At 49.3% G+C, this 20,160-nt stretch overlaps 2 protein-coding genes across 2 annotated transcripts; both read left to right on the top strand.

The window, feature by feature from the left end:
• Positions 1-687: 687 nt before the first annotated feature.
• Positions 688-1,769, top strand: F5J12DRAFT_787555 (uncharacterized protein; the record flags this gene model as incomplete). The annotated part of the gene is made up of 4 exons (XM_051743659.1): positions 688-828; positions 879-1,089; positions 1,321-1,359; positions 1,399-1,769. The coding sequence occupies 4 exons, from the start codon at positions 688-690 to the stop codon at positions 1,767-1,769; spliced, it is 762 nt and encodes a 253-aa protein (XP_051594222.1).
• Positions 1,770-19,190: 17,421 nt separating this feature from the next.
• F5J12DRAFT_704670 (uncharacterized protein) lies at positions 19,191-19,919 on the top strand (the record flags this gene model as incomplete). The annotated part of the gene is made up of 3 exons (XM_051740550.1): positions 19,191-19,220; positions 19,270-19,463; positions 19,514-19,919. Coding segments are annotated over 3 exons (630 nt in total), but the record flags the coding sequence as incomplete, so codon positions are not given.
• Positions 19,920-20,160: the final 241 nt, after the last annotated feature.

Raw genomic sequence — 20,160 nt, 5'->3', positions numbered from 1 at the left:
GCAATGTTTGTTTCAGGGGGGAGGTGCAGGCAAAGCCTGCTAGTTCTCATGTTTCAAGGGAGCAACCCTTGTTGCAGCACAGATGGCCTCACCATCCTCCTACAGAGGATGTGATGATGACCAACCATGCTGTCAGCTTCCCAGACATCCCTAGTGATGTCCAAATCACTCTGGATGAGGGTGCACCCTCCATTCCCACAACAGGGAACAATGTTCCCTGAGTTCAATGGGACAGAATGGCCCCATTGTGTGCTTAGTGTAGGCAAAGGCTCACACAGTAAGAATAAAATCCTCTTCATGAGGATCAACAACAATCTCTATGCCTATGAGGGCAAAATGATTGACAGTGTAAAGTGCAACCTCAGGCTGCATGTTGTCCCACTGGTCCTGGTGGGCAAGAGACCATATTGCTGGGCCATATGGTTTGAAGGAGGCATCCTGGGGCCTGTTTCCCTCTTCAACACCACAGATGATATCCACAAGCTCTATGCAAGAGCATTACAGGAGCCAGAGGATAAGGCTCCCTGCATCTGAAAGGCACAGGACCTCATAACTTACCTCAACTTGTGGAAAAGATGCAAGTTGGGGTTGAATGAGGTCATCAACCTTGCATTGAGTGAATGGAAGCCCCCTGCATGGTCTTCCAAGAAATCTCATGAGGGGAGAGAGGCACTCAAAGAAAAGGGGATGGCAGCCCAACCCCAAGGGGAGGAGGGACAAGCATCCATTGTGGGGATACCCCCACCTATGTCTGGCCCCTCTGGAGGTGCTCCAGTGCTGCAGGAGTGGATAGCAGATGCTCCTTTGGGCTCAACTCCAGTGCCCAATGTAGGTTCAACCCCTACCCCTGTGCTCATCAACTGCATGAGACTCAACAGGTCTCTGAACAAAGGCCCATGCCAAGCTTCCAAGCTCAGTCCTCCACAAGGACACAACCTCCTTGCAAGGAAAAAGGGGCCAAGCCCTCAGGTGGGAAGTCTAGGGGCATTCCCAAGCTACCACCAAATGCCCCTCCCCTCAACAGCTCTGTCAAAGCTTGGAGGGAGTTCATCAACAAAGAACAGAGGCACCATCACTGGGGTGAAGATGGTGAGTCCATACTCATGGCCATGCTCCCAGGGGTACTGGGGACATCTAGCAGGCCAGATGACTCCAACACAGAGACCAATCCTCTGTCTCTGCACACTATCCAAGGGTTCCTCCTCTATGAGCACCTGGTACCAGTTCCCCAGAGCCATAGGGCTTGAAATTTCTGGATGCATGAGTTGACTTGCCTACTCACAGTAAGGGGATGATATTGGTCCCTCCTTGACTGGGCAGAAGTCAGCCCAGTTGAAGGTGCATCACATCCCTGGGATGGTGAGTTCACTGCCTCAGTCAATAGGGCCTCAATCACAGCATATCTCACTGCTAATGGGGTCAGTGCATATGATGCTGATGACATGCTACAATGGGCTCGACAAGCCAGTCAAGAGTATGTCAACAGCATCATTGCAAATGGAGGGGAGAATAACCCTCAGGTTATGGCAAAAATTGAGCCCCTGAGGGAGGCTCTCACCAAACCTTGCCCCCCAAGCGATGTCAGATCAAGGGAGTGGTATGAGCATCAGGCTCAAGCCATTGGTTATGGGCTGATGATCAGCAGATCATCTCCACATTTGCCTCTGCAGCATTTATCTAAAACCTTCCCCACTGTCCTTGTGGGGGAGCATCCACTGTCAGGGGAAACCCCCCTGCTAAAGACTCTGAGCCTGAGGAGGGTGAAATGACTGACAACCTGTTCAAGGATGAGGATAGGTCACAAATGTGAGGGAGTGTTCCCTCTGGAGACTCAACTCCCTGATTAAAGGATTGGGTTCAACACCCCCTCTCTGCATTTGGACTTTGAGGCCTAACCCTCAAAGTATTAGTTTGTGAAGCCTAACCTTTGTGCAATTGTCTTTTTTCTTTTCTCCTCATCTCTTTCTTTTCCCATTATTTCTTTGCTTTCTGAGCCTGGGTCAGCTCTGCATGGGAGGGTGTTAGGGGTTATGCCCCAAAAATAGGAGCTACTTAGTATGTGTATGCGATACCTCAGTATTGCATACCTCCTCATATATAAATGTTGTCTCGAAAATTTTAGATAGATATCTTTTTTTGTCTCCACATCTTACTGTGCAAATACCATATGGTACATTTTGTGTGCATGAGCTTGAGACATCCCAACTACAACTTTACATATTCTGACTGGAGTGCTATGAAGTATGTACATGGGATAAATATGTGAGGCTGGTCCAGGGTAATGAACATAGAGCTGGACTTGTTGGTAAGAGAGGATTAGCAAGGTAGGACAGCCACAGAGGCTGTGCTGAGACTAATAGTCTAAGTCCAGGTAACTGGCATAACCAGGGTTGGACACAGGATTTGTACAGTAAGCAAAAGTCAGATGAAAGGACTAGACTAAACATAGCACAAGCAATGGAAAACAGACTGGAGCTATGTCTGGGTGACCTAGACATGGACCTGGGAGGACCAGGGTGGAGCAGCACAAGGCTGGGAGGCCAGAGTGACCAGAGATAGAGGTAAAAGACCAGACTTGAGTTATCTAGGCTGGAGTTGGGTTATCTAGGGCTGGAGTTGGGTTTTCTAGGCCAGACTAGGACCAGACTTGACCAGAGATAGGGGCTAGGGGTCTGGACTGAACCAGGATTGAGTCTGAGAGTCATGGATATGACAAGGCCCAGGTCTGTAAACTCTTTGTGACTGCCAATCATACCAGACTGGAGCCCCAGTCACATGCATAGGTCTCCTTTGGCTCTTGGTAGGTCTTGCAGTAAGGTGGGGTTTTCTGCTCCTTACACTATGCATCATCATGCAGACCACCTGGAAGCACATAGTGTTGGAGATATGTTCTCCCCTGTCTTCTCACTTCTTTTGGTGCGATGTTTGGCTGCTTACATAAGCCATTAGAGTGCACTTAGCATGAAAAATTTGCAGGTGGCAATGCCATGGGAACTGCCTTAAAAGGAAATACTGCCCTGAGGTGGGGGGGCAGGGAAGGTGGTCAAGCATTTGGGTGGGTCCTGCTGGGCATCACACCATTGTGGCTCAGGTGGGATGGCTCAAGAGGGTGCTGAGGAACTCTGTTCATGTCCTACATATGTTTATCTATGCTCTTAGCTAACAAAAAGTGGGAAATTTGCTCTGGGAACAGGTTGTAAAGTGCAAAATTCATTGTAAAGTGTGCTAAGTCACTGAGCACCAGGAAATTTGCAGCCAGATAAGCAAATTTTCCCAGGTGAGAGGGTGGCCCATGCCAATTTTTTTGCAACTGCACATTTGCATGCATGCAGCCAAGCCCCAAGCACAAATGCCATGCAAAGGTCACAGTCATGTGACTGCTTCCCACACCCAAACACCACTCATCTAGCAAATTTGGGTGGGTCTCTTTGCAGAATACCCATTTATTTCATGCATGGTTACACAGCCTATGTGCAGTGTCTTTCAGTAGCATTGAATTGAGTGCTGACAAACAGGCAAGGGTTGTGCACAACCCATCAGAGAGTTGGGGAATGATGGAATCACAGTCACAACCAGTCAGTGACAGGTTTAAACAGGTTTAAACCATTTTTTCACTTCCTGATGCCTGCAAGTCACCTGACCCTCACTTTCTTACATGTGCACCCTTCACTTAGTCAGCAGGCTACCCATGCATTTGCAGTGGCTGTGGGCCCAGCCACCTGCAAATTTTCCAGAATAAACATACTTACTGCACAGTCATTACACTGTTCCCTCAGTAGATTGTTCACTACTGAGGGTAAGATTACCATTCTTTAGCAGTATTCTACTTACTGATTTCCTGTAGTTGCCTACAGTACCCTTTCTTCTATATGTAGTTGGGCATGTGCTTGAAAATCATGCACAGTGGCATGCACCACTTGTATGTCAATGATGTGGGTGCCAGTGACAATGGCATGATTGCTATGAGTTTTTATGCTGAGAGTATGCATTCAGGACATCACAATGTGGTACTGAATAATGATCTGTGGCATGCAATGTGCATTGATGCTCTTCAGGTTCATGAGTGTTCTGTTACATGTCCCTCACTACTATATGTATTTCAACAGCCAAGAATGGCATTGTTTCCACCTGACATTCCATACTGAAAGGAGATGTATAATTTCTCTCTTTCTGCCTGACTTTCCACACTGAAAGGACATTTTCATTTCATCACTCTTTCTGCCTGGCTTTCAGTACTGAAAGGACATGTATATTTTCTGTATATTTTGCAACCAGCTGCATCACGAGTCTCTGCCCCATGTGTCCAGGAGTGCCTGGAGGGCTAATATATAATTAATGCAAGCCTGGTGGAAATAGAATCTCCCCTAAAAAGTGGTGCCTAAGATGGCAGAGCCACCGAGGCCCACAGAAGAGTTTAACAAGGACCTGGACCCCACTATTCACTGTCTGCCTGTCAAGTTCCTTGTGCTGACACTCCATGATGGTTCATCCATGTTATGCAGAGACAAATGAACTTGTCGCAACTGGTCATCAGAGAAGAAACCTAGGTGATGTCTCGCAACATTGGAGGGACATCCTGAATACACCCGGCACTCTCACACCGAATGGCATGCTATCGGCTCGGTCACTTTTCTTGATAGGTGGAGCGAGCGAGCGTACGAGTTGAAAGCACATCAAGCAATGAAACTACATTGACCATTGACACCCGCACGACACGAGTACGCACAGCTTAATGTACAGCTCAACTCACATAACAGTGACGAAGAGTTCAGCTAGCACGAATGCTACACTTGCCCTTCATTAGAGAGCTGTTCAGCACGTCGTCGCACTGACCATTCCCTAGCTCTTTCTCTCCTAGCCTTCTGCCGATCTGCCTCGTCGGAGTCTGTACTACCAAATTCGTGAACCCCCGATTTCGAAACGTTCACCCGTGCTTCGTCTTCCGCTACCTCACCTTCGCTGGGGTCATCTCCGCTCTCTCCGCTCTCTCCGTATCCGGCTACTAGTCCTTGCAGCGACGAACTTCCGGAGGGCTTGTCTGCTATCTTAGATTCATCCGTGTCTCGTCGTTCTTGTCTTGCAAGTTCCTTTGCGACCTTCCATGCTCTCGACCAACGCCCTCGCAGGAATGCGAACCTTTTGTCTGCACCATGGTTCGCCAGAATGCGCATCTCTAGTTGCGCAGGGTTGGGTGACGACACGACGTGCCCCGCCGTTCGACGGAGGAGTTCTTTCTGAGCTTCGTCCGGCTGTAATATAACCATATGTTCATGAATCGAAGTGGTTTTTAAATACCAAAGGGCAGAGTAGGGAAATTATCGTCGCAGGACACACACCCACCTCTTCGTCACTTCCGCCCCAAACGTCCAAGTCTTCACCCATTGTTTCTCCTCTCGCGCGATCGCGGGCCAAAATGGCTCGAATACGCTCCTCCCTAGCATGGTCGATAAGTTTCCTGCGTTTATCACGACGATAATCCTCTGCCTCTTCCGGAGAAAAGAAGAACGTGTCTTCTGTGTCTGAAGGCAGGTCCGACCACCCACTTGGCGAGAGGGGCCGGCGGGCAGTAGCAGCAGCATGTGATGGTCCAGGGTGGTTATGCGTGGGTAGCACATCGAGTAGTAGTCGAACGTCGTACCTGTTGAGAAGAAGTTTAGGATGGGAACACACGACGGGAGAACATCACAAATTGCGACGAACACGCAGTAAGCGCCGTTCGCGCAAACGTGTTCGCAAAGTATCAAGAAAAGAACTCAAGCCTATCACATTCATATCACAAAGCAAGCTATCACCGCCGGGACATTGGCCCTCCGACTGGCAGTATGCCCGTCGATCGGACAACTGGACACGCGGGAAGATCTTGAGGGCGAGAAAGACGTACCTGTCTACCAGCAGATGTGAAGGTCTTGGCTTTCGAGGTGCTTTGGCATTACTACCTTCTCCGTCATCGTCATCATCTTCGAAGACAAGGGTATGCTGCGGCTCTAAGGGGATAAGCCCACTACCAGCACCGGTTTTATCAACGCCGTCAGGAAGTGCTTCGGGACACTCGAGTGCAAGGGCGGCTGCGACTGCCCGAGGGCCGCTAACGATGTCTGCTTCATGGGCGACTATGTACAAAGACGGATCGAAGTCAGACGCGAAGGCGGTGTCGTTGATGGATGTCGAGTGGGTATGAAGTTTATCTGTTCCTTGGTCATCAGTTCTCCGGTGCTTGCGCTTGTGCATCGTCGTTGCAACCTGACTTATTATTGTAGCTAGCAACTCAAGGACATCGACGTTGCTGTCTGAGCGAATCGGAGGATGCCCGGTTCTCACGCATCAACAGGCGACTTTCACCGGGAACGTCAACAAAAGCCTCGCGGCACCGCGCATAACTCGACACAGCATCCCTGACGGTGCAACTTGGCTTTCCGTCTCGAATCCAACGGATTCGATCCCGATCCAGGCGTATCGCGTTTAACATTCTATGCGTCCCTAGCCCAACTATGACAAGTGAACACGCTCTGTACAACGACGACACGATCGTTATCCCCGTAGCGGTACGCACAGCGCTATCAAATCCACCAGACAGTTAAATTTTTATACCAGCCGAAATCCATGGCGAGGTGTGTTGTGGGTCTACTTGTATTGATGATCGCTGAAAGACGTGCCACGTCCAGCTTCGTATGGAGGGCGAGACCACATTGTCGTCCGTGGTTATGCATAGCCGTTCACTTGCTGCAAGAGCGAGGTTGACGGAAAATCGTAATAAGGTCCATCGTTTTGAGTTGATGGCTTCTACCAATTGAAAACCGACTACATCCCCCCTTTTGCGCTTCACATGTGCTCATCGCAGTCGCGCGTGAGGTACGTGGTCAATGGTTGGCACCCTTGACGGCAGGCCATACGGTATACAGTTAACTTCGCCTGATGCTGTATCCTGTTCCCAGATTTGCTTCAGGTTTGGTTGTTATGAGCAACTGGTCGTTTCAGGAGGTCCTACGCTAACAGAGTGCAAGACTTAGTCGCTGTGAGATCTATTCATAGGATTGACGGCTGGATTACCTGTTCCTGTACACCGATTACCTCGAGGCGACCGGACTTTGCCAACGGTGAGGCTGCGCTCAAGTACACTTCAAACTGACCACGGGCTGGCCGCAGCAGAAGCAACACAACTTCTCTGCGCTGTGCCCTTGTTTTCATCGCTCTTCACCTAATCTACTGATTCTTCCTATGTCATATGCACAACCTACCCCCTGCGCCGATCACCTCGTTCACCCCAGAGCTCACGGAACGACTTCGCGAATAGATGTCGGACGCACTGTCGTACCTCGTGAAGACTAACTTTGCTACTACCTACTCCAAGGAATCGGCCGTTCTACCGCAGTTTTGGGCCGCGCTGCCTCTTGCCGATGGCAACCAGATAGACAATTTGGATTTCTCTACGACGGAGTTATTCGAGGTCTATCACGATAACGTAGGTTCGAGCATCTACGAGGACTATCTTCCAGTTATCTCGCGTTTCTTCGAGCACCCATGCAATAGAATAGTGGTGGAGAACCTTATGGCATCTGGCCTACCGTCTTTATTGCCCACTCCCCGTGAGGTTGAAGGGAAATGGGGATAAGCCATTAGTAAATTGTTGCTATCTATTTGAACTCGTCGCTTTTACCAATTATTTAATACCCGACCACATCACCCATCTTGCGCCTCACGCCTCACATACGCCGGAGATCAGCTAGACCATGATAAGAGCCATAGAAGGTTCCGCAGTCTCTCGCGAGGTACGTGATGGATTGATCCACGGTTGGCATTCTTGACGAGGGGCCGTATGGTACACAGTTAACTTCGTATGATGCTGTATCCTGCTTCTCAGATTTGCCTCACGCTCGGTTGTTCTGAGAAACTTGCCGTTTCACAAAGCCTTACACTAGCAGAGTGCAAGACTTGGTCGGTGTGAGATCTACACATAGGATTGTCCCGTTTTGACGACCGGATCACCCGTTTCTGTACACTGGCCAGCCATGAGATCGTCGCCCGACATCTACGGATTCAAGACCATGCAGAGGAATACGGGTGCATAGTTACCAGGCTTGCAGCGACAGCCCATCCTGGTACTTTAGAGGGGAACTATAACTCGATCCGCTCCATCCGTGCTCTATGTCAAACGTCTGTGCGATGTGCAGTGTTTTAGGATTTAATCAGGTCCTCAATGCGACATGTCTACATCATTCAATTTAGCCCTTCGACCGGGCACAGCAGAATGGTCAATATTCGTTGTTTATGGATATCCAGTCTATCCGATCCAAGTTGCACAGCAATAGTCTCACCACCACGTTCTGGTCCGACGTTAGCTTCTCTACCGATCACCTCGAGTCGACCGGACTTTGAAACGATGGGGCTGCGTACAAGTACACTATAAAATGACCACTGGCGGCCCATAGCAGAAGTAACTCAACCCCTCTGCGCCCGTTCTTATTTTCATCGCCGGTTACTTACTTTACGGATTCTACCTACCATATGGACGGCCTACCTCCCGCACCGATTACCTCGCTTACCCCAGAGCTCGCAGAGAGGCTTCGCGAACAAACGCTGGACGTACTGTCATACCTCGTGAAGACCAACTCTACAACTACCTACTTTAAGGAATCCGCAGTTCTACCGCGGTTCCGGGCTGCACTGCATCTCACCGATGGCAGCCAAGTAGACGCTCTGGATTTATCTGCGACAGAGTTGTTCGAGGTCTATCATAATAACGTAGGACTGAGCGTTTACGAGGATTACCTCCCCGTTATTTCGCGCTTCTTCGAGCACCCATGCAACAAGTCGTCGGTAGAGAACCTTATGGCGCCTGGTCTTCCCGTCTTTATTGCCCACTCCTCGGGTACCTCTGGGGGTGCAGCAAAATACTTCCCGAAATACCACCACCCAGAGCACATGTCGAAGGCGATGGCTGAGACAATCAGACGTGCTAGCCCACCTAGCAGGAACGGGGAAGGCAAGAACTGTATCACGTTCTCCCTTGCATACCGTCAGATCATAACACCTGTGGATGAGGTTGGAAACATAGCCAAACAGATTGCTGTATGCTTGCTCTCGAGTGGACTGGGCCGTAAGGAAAGCAACATGGTAGGTTGCACTAGGAAAAAGCATCCCTTCCAACTGAACTCACAATACTGTATACCTGTTAACAGCCCGTGGAGAGAGACGCCTTCTCTTCCACTCTAAGGGGTCAGCATAATTTCTTCTCCTGCACAATGACCCAGTAACCCTCTCTGTAGTTCCTAATTGCTCGTCGCCAATTGCTGTTTCCTTTATCTCCGACTATGAATCATTCCTCTTCATGCATGCTCTCTTTGCATTGGTGGAACCCAACCTCGAGACTATCAACCCCATATTCACCACCGGATTCCGGGACTTATGTCGCACGATTGAGGATCATTGGGAGGATCTCATTCACTGCATCGAAACGGGCGTGATACCGGATATAAATGGGATCGAAGCTGTGAAGGATAATCTTCAGGTGTGTCCCTCTTGACGGTGGCATCGTCATACAGACGCCGATTCTGTGCTCCACAGCATTTCCTTCAGCCGAGCCCGGATCGCGCCGAGGAGTTGCGCAGAATCGGCAAAGCAACTGAGACTCCAGGGTGGTTTAGGCGGATTTGGCCACAGTTACGTGCCATCCTGGCAAATGCCAGTGGTCCGTTCGCCACCCTCATCCCAGAGGTATAACTTTCCGTCCCATGATGTGACGCGTCCTGAACACATTCGACTTAGATCCGGCATTACACTGGTCCTGATGTGTCTATTCAATCTGTGGCCATTGTTAGTAGCGAAGCGTTTTTGGCCGTTGCGTATGATCCAAGGGATCTCAACCTGTACAAAGTTATCGGTTCCGATGACGTCATCGAGTTCCTACCTGTAGACGAACCAGAGGAATCCAAATATCTCGCTCAATCGGCTAGTTCCAATTTATCTTGCCTGTCCGTCAAGAAACATTGACTCCCTTTTGTATTAGTGGAACGTCAAATCCGGAAGGAAATACGAAGTCATTCTAACAACGAGAGATGGATTCTGGCGGTATCGCCTTGGAGATGTCGTTGAGATCGCGGGATTCGATCCCCGCGATGGACAACCCCTTATCAGGTACATTGAGGTACGCTTCATTTTTTCAAGTCAATTTATTGTATCTGACTGCTCGTTGCAGCGGAGAAAGTAAGTGTTCGGGCATCTATGAATATGCACATTAAGGACGGATATGTTATCTTAGCATGCACATCCGTCTTGCAAACGAAGTGACAACAGAAATGCAATTGCGGAATGTGGTTGATGCCACGTCCGACCTGTTTGGAAGAATTTCTGAGTTCTGCGTTTCCCCTGACTATCGTCAGGCTGCTGCTCGGTACACATTCTTTGTGGAATTACAAGGCGATCCTGGTAAGTTTCTCCATATTCTGTTGGGTGACACACCCAGGTTCGAGTGCAGCGACCTGATACATCAAAATTTCACTCAGGCGCAAACATTTCTGCGACGCCCGCTGCCTTGCATGATCAACTGCAGAAACACAACGAGAATTACCTGAAAGATAGTCGAATGGGAAAAATCGGTGTTCCCTGTGTTCGGGTGGTCAGGCCGGGGACATTTGGCGACTACAGAGGATGGAAGGTTGCGACGAAGGGTGCTGCCGCCGGTCAGGTGAAGGTGGCTGTGGTGATCTGGGTCGAGGCGGACCGTGCGTGGCTGGAAGAACGAGTTATGTATGATATCTGACGGAAAGCGAGACGCCGGAAGGTGAATATGTATTTTGCGTTGTGATAGTCTTCACACGATCGTGCTGTGTCGCATGTATTCTACGTATGTGCTTTTCGTGTTCAGGTGGGCCGACCGGGGACTTCTGGCGACTACAGGAGTGGAAGATCAAGACGAATGGGGTGCATCGTGGCAGGTTAACTAGGTGCCCTTTGTGATCTGGCGCACGGTTGGAAAAACGAGTTATCTATGATGTCTGACGGAAGGTGGAACGCAGGAAAGGTAAATAGGTATTTCGCGTAGTGATCGACTTCAGCTAATCACTTGAACCAACTGAATACCATGCCTCCTCAGCTCCGTCCTGGCCCAATTAAACAAGTAAAGCACAGAATGTATCCCTTGTGGCTCTGTGAGAAGCGCATACACAATGAGCATGCAGAGGACATAAAGAATACCAGCAAAGGCGAAATATAATTGAACCGTGGCTGCTTGATCCCTGAGATGTACCAGGAGTGCAGTAAGGAAGAAATAGACACTACGAGATCTGGTTGTCAAAACTATGGTCCAACGGCTTTGCCAACCAATCATACCTGTATAACAAGGATCCAAACGGAGAAAATAAACACAACTGCATCGCAGAGAAGCACAGTCTATTGTGAGCCGTCTGACATTTCATGTAAGAGGATTGGCCAGCTGTTCAACCAAGCTGATTCACTTACAAAGAATCTCGGTGTCCTGACGGCTAATCCCATTGTAACGCTACCCAGTGCAGTAAACAGAGACATGTAACATAATCTCTGAGACCAGTAAGACAATCCTTCCTGGTCAATAGATTGGATAGCGAGAAATCCGACGTTGGCGGCTAGAAGTACGGTAGCCTATCCGAAAGGTTCAGTGATGAGGACATACATGTACCAGACTTGTGACCCTACTCACGAGTAGGTTAGATGCATCAATTTCACTTTGAAACGTTTTTGAGAACGCTTCCCATTTGTCTAGATCTGTTTGATCATCAACTTGAGTAGTTGCGAGGGCACTGCTGACATATCGCAGTCGATCAAGGAAAATCATCATGCTAACTATGTCTAATATCACTAAGAACACAGTTGAATACGTCGATGGAGGTGGTGTGGACGATCCTAAATTTCCGACAAGAGGGTTGGAGCGTCGCACACTTTGATATCATAAACGTCAGTGTGGGCACCTGCCGAAAGCCCTTGTTACATACCGCTGAGGAAGTGTATGCGTTGGCGGGTAGCCATGAGCGGTGAGATTTGTATCACTTTGCGGTCTGCCGGGGTCTGAGAGGCCAACTTCGGGCTTGATGCTAACATCAGAGATCGAATTGCACAAGTGGTCAGGAAAAGCTACGCACCTTAATTGCGTCAGGTTGTGTGGGTCGGTGGCTCAAAACCGACTCTCCATCGTCGGGGTATGGTACGGTTGCGTTCCGAAAGCTGGCACCAAGAATGGGCAAATTCGAAGCAAAGACGGTACACGCATCATTCTCTGGCAGGTGCTTCCGTTTCTGCTTCCGGATGAATGAGTTCCAAAAAGACAGGAGGTACCGGAATAAATACGAAGTTGTCGAGAAGCATCGTTTGGCGATGGCAATGAATAGCTTGGGTAGGCGAACAAGAACTCGCAAAAGCGACTGGGGAACCAACATGATGGTATGAGAACAACAGGAACTTTCCGACAGACGCCATATGCGCTTCCCCTGGAACCAAACACCAGCAATTCAGCTTGAGATAGTACTGTGCGCAAGAAAGATGAGCATCAGTAAATTCAGCCAAATTACAGCATGCACATTAGACAATTTTTGAATGGTCGGCAAACACTGGCGAACATTAAGCGCTTGAAAACCCAGGTTTTTGAATGCTTAGCTTTACTGATGAGCACAGTTTCGAACGAGGTGCCTTCGCATTACATAATCACTCCGTTAACCATTCCGTACATTTCATTCTGTCCCTCTTTCCTGGCAGCATTTAGCACATGGCTCAAATTCATTTCGCTGGTTGCAAAGTATCGCTCCGGAGCACCTTATGACGGATGTCGAGGGATTCGCTCGGGAATGGAGGTTGATATCCGCACCCTGAGGTTTCCTGATAATCAAAATAACACGGGACGAAACAGAAAATTTATCTTGTACCGTACAACAGCCGCACAACGCAAGTGCCACCTCCAAATCAGAAGTCTGGTGAGCGCTCTGGTCAACTTAATTGGCATTATTGGGCGCGTCTCTAGGACAGGCTGGAATCCGAAAAGCGGTAGAATATTGAGAACAACAACTAATCTTCCTGCTCAAACCATCCTTCTGCAGACGCCAGTGAGTGTCCTTTGTCATTATGTACGATCCAGCACAAGAAAGGACCCTCGCATGGTGCGCTATCACAGTTTGACATGGATTCCAACTTGACCATGTACCATATCTGAGATCTGATGCAGCATGACTTGTATATGATACATGATTGTGTAAGCGTGCACATTTAAGCATCCGTTTATATGCTCAGCACTCAAAATACAGATTTAACATCGAAAAGCACATACAGGGGAAACGAATGGGACAGCGCTCAGTGTCGCGGGACACCAATGCGAGCTGAACTATACAATTTCCAGGCTCAAGATTTTGCTGTCCACAATACTAGCCATATCCTGAATGCGAGTGGTGATCGTACAATTACTTGCGATTCTCTTGCACTCGTTGTGAGGTAGTCTTATCAACAGAAGTGCGTTGAATGGTTGTTCGAGTTTTTCGAGCAGCTCCCACGTAGCGTCGACCTCGCTCTCCATTTGCATTTCGACCCATTTTGGATGCCAAGGACGAATGAGAAAATATGTTGTGGGGTCCTCCCCAAGACAGACCGACAGTGTGACCACTAGGGGCATCAGGTGCAAGACATGAATCTCATATGTGTAACCTGGAGGGCTGGTGGTGATTCCTAGGGACTTAACTGCTATGACGCAGTAGGTAATGGAGGGCAATTGAGCCTACGATGAGCGAATCGCGGGCGTGGTAACTTCGCAAGGGTGTTGTACAATTTCGAAGTTGAAGCTATTGCATCTGGTAGAATCGCATGGATTCGACCGCGCGCAGGGCACCGTCTGATATGGTATGAGATTTGCAGGGAAAGAGTTGTGGAATGATGACGCTCCCCAACCCAATCCAGAACCGAAATGTCTCTAGGTTGTGAAACGGTCTCTGTCAGAAGACGTCCAAGCGCGTTGTCCGCAGATTCGCCGTGGATGGCTGGTAAATGGACCTTAAAAAAATTCCGAAAAGAGGATAGGCAGCGTCTTCAGGTCGGGTGGTAGAACGGCCAGATGCCCAGCGGACTTTCGATCGTGCATCATCCATACCTGGAGAGAAGTCTTCAAGATACCACGCCACTACTCCCGTTGCCTTTTCGAGTACTTCGAGCATACTGGGGTCTGTTTTATGGTTTCTGGCATCAGAGTTCATGCTGGGTGACCAGTCCTGCATATAGAACAAGGCGCGTGAAGCCAGTAATTCCTGAAGTGTCCACCTGCGCTTGAACCGGATACTGCCAGCTAGTGAGCCGGTGTCGGAGACATCAGACAGGTAAACAATTGTCAGGGATGATCGATGATACCAAGAAAACATGGATCCTATAGCTTCTTGAAGCTCTGCGCTGCTGTCTTTATCGATGCAACAAGTATCGCTCCATGCCCATGAGAACTTGTGTCTGAGTGAGACAAGACAAAATTGTTAGAGTTTCGCCAGACACTGCGTCCGCTCCAAGTCATAGATCACTTCGCCTTCAATGTCGCGTAGTAATGGCTGGCGAATTCCCCATCTGTGGGATAGCGTGGTAAACCAAAAGAACAATGAAATCTTCGCATGGACCTGCGCTGGAGATGTCAATATAGTCCCAAGTATGCAGGGCTATTCACGAAATGGGATATCAGCACATCCTGATCGCATAAGGCGCCAGTTGGTGTATGCAACAGTCGCGGTGGCATTTTTGTGACGGTTTCAGAAATAATGTTCGTGATCACCTTCTGGATATCAGAGGGGTTGCATTCGGAAGCATCTGTCACTGCCCTCGCTGCATAAGCAGCTCCTTTTCCGACCTTTGTTTGGGGGCAATCCACGAGACATTCCTGAGCCAGCGCATGATCTGGGTCGTCGGAGGGATATTGTGCCAATGCGTCACGTGCAAGCTTAATAGCTTCCTCTAGATCACTCCTTAAACAAAGTATCCGATATCTTTTGTGAAGGGCATTCGTGAGGTGGACGGGAGATCTGCAGAGATCTGGCGGGGAAGTAAGTTGTGACACAGTTCGACAAAGAGATATGATTTCCTCCAAATCTGCGACACCTCCCCTCCCGAAGCGTGCATATAAGCCATCGTCCAGCGTGGCGAGCGTTCCTTTCCACCTTGAGTCGTGCGGAGGCGTAGATTGCCAAGCGGTGCGTCTGAGAGTGACGAATTCGTGCAAGTCCGCTTTCCTCTCTTGCTTCGCGAATCGTTCGGAAAGAAGATCAGCATAAGCGATGAGAGCTGAAACGTGACCAGGGTCGCTCGCGGGAGTGAGGTCCCGAACAACTCGCCCGAGCACGATTTTCGCGTCCAAACTATTGTTCATCGATTCCTCTTTGTACCTTCCGAAAAGGTGCTCCGCAAGATTTTTGAGTCCTGCACGGTTATCTGGGAGCTTCGGGGGGATTTCCTTTGACGTGGGTCTTCGAGAGCTGAACATCTCATTTGTCTACGCAGAGATGGAGATATGGTCATCCAGGTAAGTCTATCGAATGTAATGAAGAGATGTACCTGATTCTCAACCATGTTCTTGAGAAGAACTGCCGTGCTCCATGCTATTACCGGTCCGCCATCAAACACTCCAGGGAACATTGACACATGCCATTTGCAGCTACCATTGACGTTCGACGACTTCATCACACTTTCTAGTTCAGACAACCGTTGACCTAGCTTCGCATCCGCTGGGTTCCCCGTCGGTACCACGTAAATGTGGGAAGGAACAATGGACTTGTTAGGAAATCTCATTGCAAACGTATCGAGGTGCCGCTGCATCAGTATGTCATGATCCTTCGGATCCTTGGCAAGCGAGTGAAGAAAAAGAATGCCAGATGGACACTTTTTAGTGAACCTGCAGCAGTATTTGAAAACATTCCAGGAGGGAGTTTTTGCGCTTACCTGGACTTCAACCAAGAAGTCATAATTCTTTCGGTGTAGAAGTTGTAATTCTTTCGGTGTAGAAGTCGTAATTGGTATGAAGCGATGTGGTGTCGACGACTATGATATGGTTTGTGCTGTCCTTGAGGTTGTATCTCGATGCGCTCACGTGCCATCTTGTACAAGGATGTGGGTCCTCTTCGGCTTGGATCACGGCATTCTGTGACAGTTTTTTTGGTGAACTAGCCACAATTAAGATACTCCAGCTACAATGAAATGTCTGCATTGCGCACCCAACTCTTGCCTGCTCCCGTTGGGCCAACCACACTGTGCGTGAGGGCGATCAGAGGAAGGTAAAGTACACAAGTGTCCCGCCACTCACAAGATTACAAGGTCATCTCCCGTAACTTCCAGGATTGTAATGTTGGGACTAGAAAAGAAAGATGACAATTGACGCTAGTAGGAATGTCGGCGTATCTCTAGTCTTTGCCTCTCTTTCCGTGCCTTCCGCAGTTGCATTTCAATACGCTCGCACTCTACCTCGAGCCGCTTCTTCGGTCTCCGAACTTTCCGCGTTTTGAAAACTCCCAAAAATGGCTCGCATGTTTCCGGTTCTTCCAGGAGAAGCTTCTGCAATTGCAGGTAGAGCGCATGGCCAGCAAACATCTTGTATAGGTTCCTTGTTGCGTCCACCAGTTCTTGCTGGAATAAAAGGGGTTGTCCTTCCACCCCCAAATCCTCGACTATGTCCCACACCAATTGCTTGGAATTTTCAAATCGCATATGACGAGTACCTGCATTGAGTAAGGGCTTCCAGAAGTTCTCTTCCAGTTGTGACACCATGGTCTCTGCGGCTGTGGGATCTTTCACTCGGTCCCACATGGTAGTTACCAGCTGCACGCGCCCGGCGGCTTTGGTCACACATATACAACCAAATATGTCCAGGCTTTCACGCAATAAACCGTCCATCCAGGGGTTGGTAATTCGATGGGTATAGACAACCCTCGTGAGTAAGGCGCCCCCTCGATATCTGCGCATTGGTTAGCCAGTAACCTGTCACGATCATACACATCCACTCACTTCCTCTCTAACCAGTCAGCGATGGTGTTGAGTGTATCCCTGGCCGGTCGATCAGGGTTATTGAACCCAAGAGTATCTACAAACACATATTCTCGATTATTGGGCAGCCTCACCGGGACTTCTCCGATATCCTGCATGCTCGACCCCAGCCCACGCATTGCCTCTGCTGCTTCAATTCCCGTAAGTGTGTTGATGAATTGTGCCACGACGTTTAACCAATGAACTGGATGCACGGATCCCTGGACTTACATTGCTCCGCCTGGACCCCACAGGTCCCATGACTCTAAGGCAGAGTGAAGGTGTTGAATGATGAATGACATTCATAAAAAAAAGGAGGACATACACAACAATTTTGGGCTTGGAAACCGTTCTGCGCATGTAGAAGGGATTTCAACAAGGCGATTGTATATTAAGTATCCTCATTAACTGGGCACGTGCGCGTCCACTGCTTCACATGTTTCCAATGACTATCCGAACTCGCACTTCCCAACCGAGGATTAGGGCTGTTGACAACCCCAAAATAGCCAAATACTTGTTTGCGCAACAAGGACGGTCACTGCCCTCCAATACGTTTCATACCCCGAGTCGGACATGCCCAACACCTCGTGATGTGGCACTTTACTTCGTTTTCTTGATATGGATACGACTCTCCACGTGACGAGCTGGCTCCGAGTCGCATGCCGCTTTCCAATCTGGGTGATCCTTGCGGTGTGCCAAATGCAGTGCAGTGCATGTTCAAGCCCAAGCCCCGGCCTTGCCTTCTTGCAGTATCCTCCTGCGTTTCCTCATGTCTCCGTCGCAGGTAAACCACTTCTTCGCACACCCCTCAGCTAATAGCGGAAATAGGCTCGCTCTCTGTCTCGCTCTCCAATAAGGAGTGGGGTCGACGAAGTCGAAGGGGTGTCTTCCCGGTTTGCGGCAGCTTCGAGTCTTTCGGACAATACAGTTGATTCCTACCCTCACAGCAAGATCGAAGAAGGCCTATAATCTCAAACAGGGACCTGCTTTGGGACCCATTGTCGTCTTCATTTATAGGGTTGCATTTCTTGATCGAACAAATCAAAATCCGACTTCGGCAAATGTATTGAAGGTCGTCACCCCCAGTGAACCTGTGCATCTGCAGTCACTAGTCACCGACCAGGTTCTACGCTATGCTTACTGAACAAGCCCGTGTTACTGTGGCTTATAGTAACAATCATTTCTTCGATAAGACAATATATCGAACTTTCGACAACCCAAGTAAATGCGCCAACCCGGAAACAATCAAATCAGGCCTAACACAGCCACAATTCTCCCCTCCGCAAGGTAACCTGCCTGATACATTTTCAATCAATCACTATCCCCAACCGGGAATCAGCGCTGTTGTGTATGCACTCGATTCCGAAAAACCGGATCCTGCTCTGTTTGCGGAACAAGGGTGGTCACGTATGTCAAGCACTTCGTTGTAATCAGTGGCGTTTTCCTTCGTTGACTTGATGAGTCTCGGTTGAATGCAAATCTCATCGTCCGTTACACACAGAGAAGAGAGGTGGCTTGTTCTCTACCGCTTTCTTCCCCCCAAAGGACATGGGACACCGCCGAGAAGTGGCAAGGACGAGGATGACCATGCTCGAAGAGTTTTTGTTTTCCGCGCGGAATGCTGGCTGCCTGTTAGCGCATTCAAGTTCTCATCCGGGTAATCCTCGTGCCATGAGTGTCCTGCCTTGTGGTGCTATGCCAAATGCAGTGCAGTGCCCCAGCCTCGCCTTCTGGCAGCATTCTCCTACGTTTCCTCATGTCTCCGTCACAGGTAAACCCACCTGTTCTTCACGCGCTCCTTCAGCTGATAGCGGATTAGGGTCGCTCTCGATCTCACTCTCCAATAAGGCGTGGGGTTGACGGAGTGGAAGGGTCCTCCATGTTTGCGGCCGCCACCATCGTTTCAGCTCCTTTGGGCAATGCATCTGAATGCGACTCGTACGAGGATGATCGTCGCACACCGCTGAGAAGAAATTGGAATGTCCGCACCTGGCTGGACAGGCTCCACTTGTTTCCCAGCACCCCTCGGGATGACACTACTGTCGACCACGAAAGCAGATTTGACGAAGCGAGTGAGGAAATGCCGCCCCCTACATCGCCCGCTGAAGAAGTTACTATTACCCCGGACGATATCGTCATTGCGTGCGTCCGTGCAGCTCACTTTTGGATCCTCGATCTTAGTAATCAAAGACAGTGTCATGGGCCCTACTGACACGGGGAAGACCACAGTAAGCATCCCGCACATCTGTAAACATTCTTCTGAATGACTATACCTAGTTTATCGACCGCGCAGTCAGAAGTCCCGATGTGGGCCGCCGATCGACTTCCTGCACAAAGGAAGTGTGCCCTGTCCGATATGCTCACCCCGATGGCGTTCGCAACGTTGTTTTGGTCGATACCCCAGGGTGCAATAATTCATTCATGACAGATTTCGAGGTTCTTTGGAAAATTGCAGATTGGCTGGAAGCGGTGTAAGTAGCTCGCTTGGCTGCGAGCGATTCCAATTCTGATAAGGTTTTAGGTATAGAAAAGGCGTCAAATTGAGCGGTATCCTATATTTCCATCGGATTTCAGACACCAGCATTCAAGAAGCGCCTTCAAGGAACTACAACATCTTCAAAGAACTATGTGGAAAAGACAACTGCAAGAATGTCATATTCGTTACCACGATGTGGGATCAAGTATGGGAAGAGATCGGCTCGGAACGCGAACAGGATCTACAGTCTGACTTCTGGCAGGCGATGATCCGTTTAGGATCAACCACTCGCCGCTTCGAAGGGACCACCGAATCTGCTCGGGATATAATTAATTCGGTTTCAATTTCACGGCCGGCTGAGCGTCGCCCGCTTCAAATCCAACGGGAAATAGTAGATAAACACCTACCACTTGATAGAACGTCTGCAGGAAAAACGGTTTCCAGGCTTCTCAGCCTCAGGATCGGCTCCAATGGGATTTTGGCACGGATTAGAAAGGCTATGGGGAGGCCGAGTTATCGGACGACGAGGATCACTGTCACCTTCACCTATGATCCCACCGATGCTGAGTCCGTTGAGACGGGAATATATAGTTCTGGAACTTGCAGCGTGGAAGGTTATCAAAGTGCTTTGCCGCAGCTAACAACCACTTTGCGGACCGCCTTTGACGCACCAGAAGTTGCCCATATCGATT

The sequence above is a fragment of the Pisolithus orientalis genome (genome assembly GCF_024613125.1).
Source record: "Pisolithus orientalis strain OTSU chromosome Unknown F5J12scaffold_123, whole genome shotgun sequence".
In the NCBI taxonomy this organism is placed as follows: domain Eukaryota; kingdom Fungi; phylum Basidiomycota; class Agaricomycetes; order Boletales; family Pisolithaceae; genus Pisolithus; species Pisolithus orientalis.
This window is presented reverse-complemented; position numbering and strand designations above follow the sequence as displayed.